General features: G+C 37.9%; 1 protein-coding gene across 1 annotated transcript; it reads right to left on the reverse strand.

The window, feature by feature from the left end:
- Positions 1-745: 745 nt before the first annotated feature.
- On the reverse strand, positions 746-3,963 carry LOC117293560. Its single transcript, XM_033775920.1, has 3 exons — positions 3,524-3,963; positions 2,374-2,470; positions 746-862 (listed from the first exon to the last, which is right to left on the reverse strand). Exons 1-3 carry the CDS (start codon positions 3,961-3,963, stop codon positions 746-748), a joined length of 654 nt encoding a protein of 217 aa, XP_033631811.1.
- Positions 3,964-8,361: the final 4,398 nt, after the last annotated feature.

An 8,361-nucleotide genomic window follows, 5' to 3' on the forward strand; every position in this document is an offset into this window, starting at 1 on the left:
CGCTCGTTTGGTTAACGTATTGGCCACTCTCTACTGGTGACTAACTAATAACCTTTAGCGACGCCAGTCAATACTACGGTGGATTGGCTTTAAATTCTTCGTATAAGTCTAGCTTCGAAACCGATTCCCTGTGAGCCTAAATAATATTTTATATATTGGTTCGTCTTGCTGAACCTGGTGACTAAATTATGCAAGTACCAATCAGGGCCCTGCATGGAAACCAGTTTTAACTTATGGATGCTTGGGAAAATTTGTAATTAATGAATCAATTAATCACAACCAACCAATCAATCAATCAATCAATCAATCGATCAATCAAACAAACAAACAAACAAACAATCAAGGGAGACTGCAACCACGCAATCAAACCGATTAATTTTCTTTGACTGTTAATAGAGTCGTGTAACTCCACTGGAAACTAAATTATTAAAAATAAATATTACGTAAAGATTGACATTTTTAAAACACCAGGTTTCACAACGAAAAGCGGTGGTCATTTTGGTAAACTTTGTCACACCTTCTCCTGCTCAAAACTGTCTAATTGAAAGAAAAACAAGAGATAGCGGAATTAGCCTTCCATGCGTGTCTTGACAATCGTCGCTGATTTTGTTTTCTTGCTTATTGACTTTCTTTCTTTCTTTCTGCCTCCCGCATTGCTACCTTGGCTGATTCTAAAAAATAAAGTAAAAAAGCTTTTAATAAAGACGCGTCCTTATCTAGTCTTAATTGAAACAAGTGCTTAATATTAAATAGCCTTGAGTTTGACAGACTCCTTCTTCATGGTCATATTATTGACCTTATGAAGAATCTCTTCAAACGGGTATTTACCTTCCGTGCGGTTATTGTGTTCCTTGTGGTCGAACTGAATGGTTTGAAAGAGAGAATTTGTAGTTTTTGAAAAGAATTTTATCGAGTGGGAGGGACCCTTTAAAGATTAAGTAAATAAGACGGTCCGTGCGTCGATTCCTTGAGTTTGCGATTGAAGCGTTTATTTTTTTAACATACGGGCCATCGACTTGTGGCCCATAAAGAAGAACACGTTCGAATCGTCAAAATCCATCACTTCATCTAAGTTTTAAAAAGTGGTCAAACATTTTCATTTCAATGCACTATTCTTTCAATTTACAAAATGGGCTCAATTTACAAATTTAAATTATCACCACAGTCCGATCACCATTTTGTTTTGTTTAAGATTATCTCCACAGTTTTTACGAATAAAAAAAAGGTGAAATATGAAAATAACTACCCTCCTCTTTTCGGCTCATTGAGAAACAACAGATACGAAACATTCCCCTTACACTTACATTATTTGTACTCGAACCACAAAACACACTCTGTCTTAGCTTTCTCAAGAAGCATAACACTGTCACGTTTTTAAGAGAAAACAAAATACGTTATAAGAGACTGATAAAAAGTCATGTATTTATTTTGTTAAATATGTTGTAGAGAAAACACCACAATTTTAACGCCTGGAAAAACAATTCGAGAAAAGTTGCTTAAGATTGCTAATAAGAAGAAAAAGCGTAGTGAAAATGAACCTGCCGCTATATTAGCTCATACAAATTCAAATGTATGACTTAGCTCATTGGTTTGTTTCCTGTACTGCTAAGCTATACATTTTGTTGAGCAAGAAATATGTAATTGTTATTCACTTATACCATAGGCTTAAACATGTTGAAATATAAATGTTTTAATAACATTTATTTGTTATATTTTTAACTTTTATTTTTAAGTTTTAGATTTAAAACGAGCGAAATACGCTATTCAAGCACATGCGACCGTTGTTGGCCTCGTTCCTTGAGATTTAGCAACCCACCTACGCGTTGATTAAGCCCCCGGTTCAATTTCCTCCCTCACGGTCACTATGGGGCAGACACAGCAGTGGAGATTTAGTGGAAAATCGAAAACCAACAGCGGCTATTATGGTTTTGTTTTTATCAAACGGTGCCCTTTAAAGCTACCAATTAGCTATCTCCCAATCCTCCCCAATGCTAGTGCTTATTTCTGGTATTTACTTCCCCCTATTTATGTGCCGAAGGATAGGCAAACCGGTGTTGATTTTACTCTGATTTTACTCTGAAAGGCCTCGCTCTAATCTGCAGATGCCCGCTAAAGATGTTTTCCCCTTTGAACGTAAACCCTTTCGAAATTAAATCATATACGTGCCGATTAAGTATAGTAAAGCCGACAAGCGTTTTCTTTCAATCAATGCACCCCTTTCTTTATTAAGAGATATTTCTTTGCTTCATTTGGGGCTTCATTATTGCCATCAAGAAACCTAGGAAACGCTCGGTCAAGCAGACGTTAATTACCCGGCAAAGTATTTTATATACACCTAGCTATATTATAGTGCTGTTCTTGGCGATACTCAACCGCATCTAGTTGGTCGCTAGAGGCCACCGTACAGGAGCGATCTAATTTATCGACATACCGCGCAAAGGTTTTAGAGATGAAGTCTTGGGTGATTAATCTTCCGATTTTAATCAAGAATAAAATGTTAAGTGAATAAGAATCAAGGTCACAATGTTTTAAATTGCTATAACTGCAATTAAACTGTTTTAGGGAACCAACCATAACAAAAGGCAAGATTACCACCCCCCTCATCATACACAGTGCTTTTCGTTTTATGGGGTAGGTGGGGGGGATTGTAGGTCGGCTGAGTGAATGGGTATTGTACAGTCAGTCGTGAATATGGGGGAGCAAATGGCAGCATATGAATCCGGCAATTATTTTGTTGGGGCGAAAAATCAGAAAAATGGGGTCGGATGTGATCAAGTAGGTTAATCGAATAACTGCAATGAAATGCATCAATCACTTTTTGCTTCTTTTTACTGTGCGAAGTAACTTTAATTTAATATTTACGGGTTATGGAATTTCTCAGAAAGTGTGGAGCAGGGCCTCTCGAGAAAAAGAATTACTCGAAGAGGTTTTTTGTTTTGTTCGTTTTCCCTCGGGCAAATATCTTTAGCATTGGTTTTGAAAGACATGTATTTCATTGTAGGGCAATGATTGAAAGGCTTGCTCTTTCGGGAAAACGGTATTGCTTTGTTAAAAATGCATCTACGTGTGATATACACCCCTTGCGATGACGTCACACGCAGCTTATCATGGTCGGCAGCGCTGATTTTATAAAATGAGTGACTGAACAATATGTACCATGGGGGATAGCACTGAGTTAGTTTGGGTAATTACAATAACAAGTCATCTTTTAATGGGGACCATTTGAACTTAGGCCATCAAGAGCTGAAATTTCGGTAATAATAATAATAATAATAAGACATGCTTATATAGCGCAATTCAGTACTGCAAGTACTCTCAATGCGCTTTACAAAACAAATAAACAAATTCATGCAAGAGAAAGCAACAATTTAACTAAACAATACAATATTACAAAAAAGATTTAGTGAATAAGTGAGTTTTGAGATGGGATTTGAAGAGGTCCGGGTTTATCTGGGAACGGAGAGTAGCAGGAAGAGAGTTCCAAAGTGTGGGTGCGCTGAGAGCAAAGGTTCTTTTACCGTACGTTTTTGTTCTGTATGGGGGAACTTGTAGGAGAAGCTGTGAAGAGGATCTGAGTGACCTTGTCGGGGTGTATGGCGTTATCAGTTCAGAAATGTAATGAGGGGAGAGACCATGGACAGCATTGAATGTGAGGAGCAGGACTTTGTACTGTATGCGAGCATTGACAGGAAGCCAGTGGAGTTCTTGTAGAATGGGGGTGATGTGGTTCTGCTTCTTTGATCTAGCGATGAGCCGTGCTGCTAAATTCTGAATTCTTTGGAGTTTAGAGAGGTCTTTATCAGGAATGTCGTACAGGAGACCGTTGCAGTTATCTAGAAGAGATGAGACAAAGGCGTGAATCAAGGTTTCAGTAGTAGTTATGTTTAAGAAGGAGCGAATCTTTCCAATCCTTCTCAGAGCAAGAGAGGCGTTTCGGCAGACTATGTTGATGTGACGACGCATGTTCAGATTCCTGTCAATGATGACACCCAGGTCACGCACTGATGTTGAAGACGTGACCTGACCACTATCTATATTGATCGGGGAGAGCTATTGACATGGTCTGAATTGGGAAGCTACATGGAGAACTTCCATCTTGTTGTCATTAAGGACCAGATGATTGCAGCCCATCCAGCTTCTAACCTCCTTTAGACAGGTGTCAAGCTTCTCCATCATCTGATCCCTATTTGAAGATTTCATGGAAATATAGAGTTGTGTGTCATCTGCGTATATCATAGTGGAGAAACCATGCGCATGAATTAAATCTTGAACTGGTGTTGTATAACAGATGAAAAGAACAGGTCCTACAGATCCTTGGGGCACACCCCAAAGCAATGGAGATGGATCCGAAGATGTACCTTGAATGAAGACTCTTTGTTCTCTTCCTGGGAGATAGGAAGACAACCAGTTCAGTGCTACACCAGTCACTCAGTATGACTATTCTTAACCACACAGGTCTACACAGTGCCATCTTCATATAGCGCCTCAAGCAGAGAATATTGCTATTAACCAATTTTCTGCTAAGAGCAGGATACCAGTCATAAATTTTGCTTGTAACCTTATTTTGGTAAGCATTATAGTGTCGTTCTTGGCTCCGTTGTGTTTAAATGCGCAGCTTTATGAAATTGGGCCCTGGTTAGCTCATGTCATGATATCCTAAGCTGGACCAAACCACCCACCCTAGAGGGGTGTCAATCAACAGGCATTTAACAACAATGAGGGGGTGATTTGATGATTGGAAGGGGCAGGGCAAAACTGTGCTCCACTTGAGTACAAAATCGGTATGTCACAGAATTGTCAAATGGTGACGAAACCAAAATGCAGAACTTAATCACAGACTTGAAAACGTATTGAATAATTTCCAACAATGATTATGAGGTGAGTCAGTTACTATTGCTATTACTTGATCTTGTGATCACATTGATTTGAGAATGGTTTATTTATGTCAATATGCAAAAGACTTGGCAAACAACAGATTCAATCATCGTCTTAATTTAGACTGAGTCAATTAAAAAAACAACTGTCGGACTTCCATATAAACCAATTAAGAAAAACGGAATACATAACAAAGCACTTATCAAAATGGTAATTGAAAGTCCTATTACGACGCATTGCAGATCTATTTATAATAAACAAAAAGTGATTGATTATTTCTTATTATAGTATTTTTGTTTTTGGAAGGTAATTTTTGCAAAGACCCTATTGGGACTCCCAGACTTTTGTGTGCAAAATAAAGCAATGAAGGACAATTATAATACATACAAAACAAAACAAAAATACCAAATTGAACGATTATTTTTTAATAGGATTGTAATCCAAATGGTAATTAAAAGTCCTTGTACGTTTTCTAACAGATTTTTTAAAGTATAGTTTTAAATGAAACAGAATTAGATTATTATTTCCAAATTAGTCACTTGTTATAGGAATGTTCTTTTCACAGATCTATTTAATTACAGTTTGAAATAAAACAAAGTTAAATGATAATTTCATGAAAGTATTTGTACGTAGGTTCTTTTCACAAGGACACACGTTCGCTGACTCGTGGTTCCGTCACTACTCTTTGGTATTAGCAATATCACAAGGGACAAAAGACAAAATCAAAGAAGCAAAAGCAGAAAGAAGAAAAAAGAATCACTTTCATTGTGTAATGGTGTATATTTCTATCAGCGGATGCCATCAGGCGCATGCACGTTTGTCGGTTAAACTATACTTCATAAACTCCCTATGTACAAGTTAACACAAGCGAAACGAAATAAAACCTGCTACTTCATAAATCTACCGCATCTCATTTTTATTGTCACTCCGTTGTCCTCGTATACCTCATCATATCAATGGAAATTAATTTCAATGTAAGAAAATTAGTGACGGGAATGGCTATAATTTTTACCGGATTATTATATTTTTCCCCGATGAGGAGCTGCACAAAGGAATTATCTGCTGTATAATTTGACGCCCGTAATTGTCTGACATTTTCTGGTTGGCTTTGCTCTCGCAGGTCTGGAATGATTGCTAGCGTTTTTTAATAAATAGTTCCGGGTTACTTTCGCACTGACAGATGGTTCTTGTAATTAGTCACGACGTGGTGCGATGCAGAATTTAGCATGTTTTTTTTCTCTCAACGAACATCGCCAAACCAAGCAAGCATGTGCAGGAGGACATGATAAGCATCGGGTCTTATGCGGTGTCGCACATAAGCTTTGATGTTTAGTGAGAATGCAGACGGAAATGAGAAATTGTTTCTCGTGTGCGATTTGTTGAACTAAAGATGCATGGAGATGCAACATTCTGCTGATGAGGGTTACTTGATTATGGTCGTCTTATTAAACCTGACATTTGAAAGTGAAACCAGTTTTATAGGATATTAGTAAATCGTGTTTATTATTTTTTTGCTTCCTGCATCTAATAGCTCTATTCACTTTATGCTTGACAACGAACGCATTTAAAGGGTTTGGTTACTTTTTTTGTCATACAAAACACAATGTCACTAGATTTACATTTAACTTACACCGTTTGAAGATATTGATAGTAAAAATCTTACTTTAAAATTGAACTTGCGGAGCTGCTATAGTTTCTGAGAAATGAGTAAAACAGCGTCACGAAAGTACGTTTACATGCTAAAAAATTATTAATAATGTTCGTCTCCAGAGACTTTCGTCTCCATTACTTTCGTGACTTGTTTTACTAGTTCTCAGAAACTACAGAACATCAGCAAGTAATTTTTTAAGGGAAGCTTTCTACTCTCATTATTTTAAAACTGAGTGAGTTTAATGTAAATATTTTGACATTGTGTTTTGTGTCCTACTTGAAGTACCCAGACCCTTCAAACAGGTGTAAACGATTTCAGATGGGGGAACATTAATTTCAAGCATTCAATAAATCGTTTTTTTGCTGAGTTCTCGATCCAATTCATCCTTAACCGACATTGCAAACGGAAACGGACATTTTTTAATTGAGTACATTCAACTGCAAAGATTATTGGGTGTTCATAAAATGATAGGTATTGCATTTCTCAGTCGAGTCATTCTTTCATGTTTGCCGCAAGTTTTTAGAGGGAAAAGTAATTAATCATGGATTGGTATCAAACCGGAAAGGATCGCGTTACTTTTAATCTAATGCGCCAATGCGGATATTCTATCATCAATCAGGATAATTCAAATATAGAACATGAAATACCACGTTCGAGGAAACTGGAGGTAAATATAGCAATGGATAACATCATAAACTTGAAATCAATATACCTCATCAACCATTGTTTTGATGTATGACGGGCGTACTTATGACGTTAAAATACTTCACGTATTTCCCTCGTGGGCAATTTGCATAGTTTTATAGCATCACATCAAGCTAGATCTGTGGAGAGAAAAAAACCGTGCAATGAATATAACTCCCCCGAGGGATACATACTCCGGGTCTTAAATGTCTTCGAGAAATTTTAATCTCCTTCGATCCCGTTGCCATTTTGATGGTTACAAAGTGGCTTGCGTCATTTATGACTGATTCCGGATGATCTTCTTAAATGAGACAATCGTGACCGATTATAGAGGGTCATTAGTCTGGGGACGAGGTAACGACAGGAAACAACAGTGGTATGGCACCATTAAAGAAAGTGAACATGGCATTAACTCGACCAATAAGATACTTATTTATTTGTTTGAAACTGTCACTGCTAAGCGATACGGTCCCAACTTCATTCGGGCAGCACTAACCTAGTAGTCCCCATGGTGTGTCGAGCGGTTACAAGGTGGACCGCTCTCTCACGCTGGTATTGGATCATTTGCATATCCAAAATGTACGTACGTATGCAAATTCAAATAGTCTGGCAACATTTTAAAATTCGCATCTTCGTCTTATTTTCGTAATACGGCACCAGATTTAATAGCTTGTTTGTACATTGTTGGTTGCCGGCGGCTGCTGTGAATATGGAACATATTCAAACATGGTAAAGTCGTTGTCCAATCAGGGTCCAAGTAAGGAGTTTCCATCCCATGGTTTACTATTGTAATTATGGTTGAAACTAAAGTAAATCATGGGGACGAGGTTGGGGCAGCACTCACTCCCCACTTGGTGGTAAGCAGGGGAGTTTTAGAACTGCCCTTGCCTCGCACTTAAAAGGGATCCATTGTTTGAATAAGTGCAATACTTGCAATGTCTTTTCCTTGATAACCTTAGTAAAACGCTTGGTTTAAAGCACGTGAGTTTCTACTTCCGTGACCCCCGAATGTTGCTGCTTTGCAGTAATTGGGTCCTGCCTTGGTTGATTCCGTTCTACAACTCCGAAGGCTTGTATAACTCAATCAATCTAGTCTTCGCAATAATAAATATGGATGGTGCCAGTAATGACTCTATGGATTACAGGGTGGT

The sequence above is a fragment of the Asterias rubens genome, chromosome 8, assembly GCF_902459465.1.
Source record: "Asterias rubens chromosome 8, eAstRub1.3, whole genome shotgun sequence".
In the NCBI taxonomy this organism is placed as follows: Eukaryota; Metazoa; Echinodermata; class Asteroidea; order Forcipulatida; family Asteriidae; genus Asterias; species Asterias rubens.

Coding starts and splice junctions, on each gene's coding strand:
- LOC117293560 (XM_033775920.1), bottom strand. CDS start 3,963: ATGCGTCGTCACATCAACATAGTCTGCCGAAACGCCTCTCTTGCTCTG. Junction 2,471..3,523: donor CCCCCATACAGAACAAAAAC/GTACGGTAAAAG, acceptor TAAAATCGGAAG/ATTAATCACCCAAGACTTCA. Junction 863..2,373: donor CTAGCGACCAACTAGATGCG/GTTGAGTATCGC, acceptor CAAACCATTCAG/TTCGACCACAAGGAACACAA.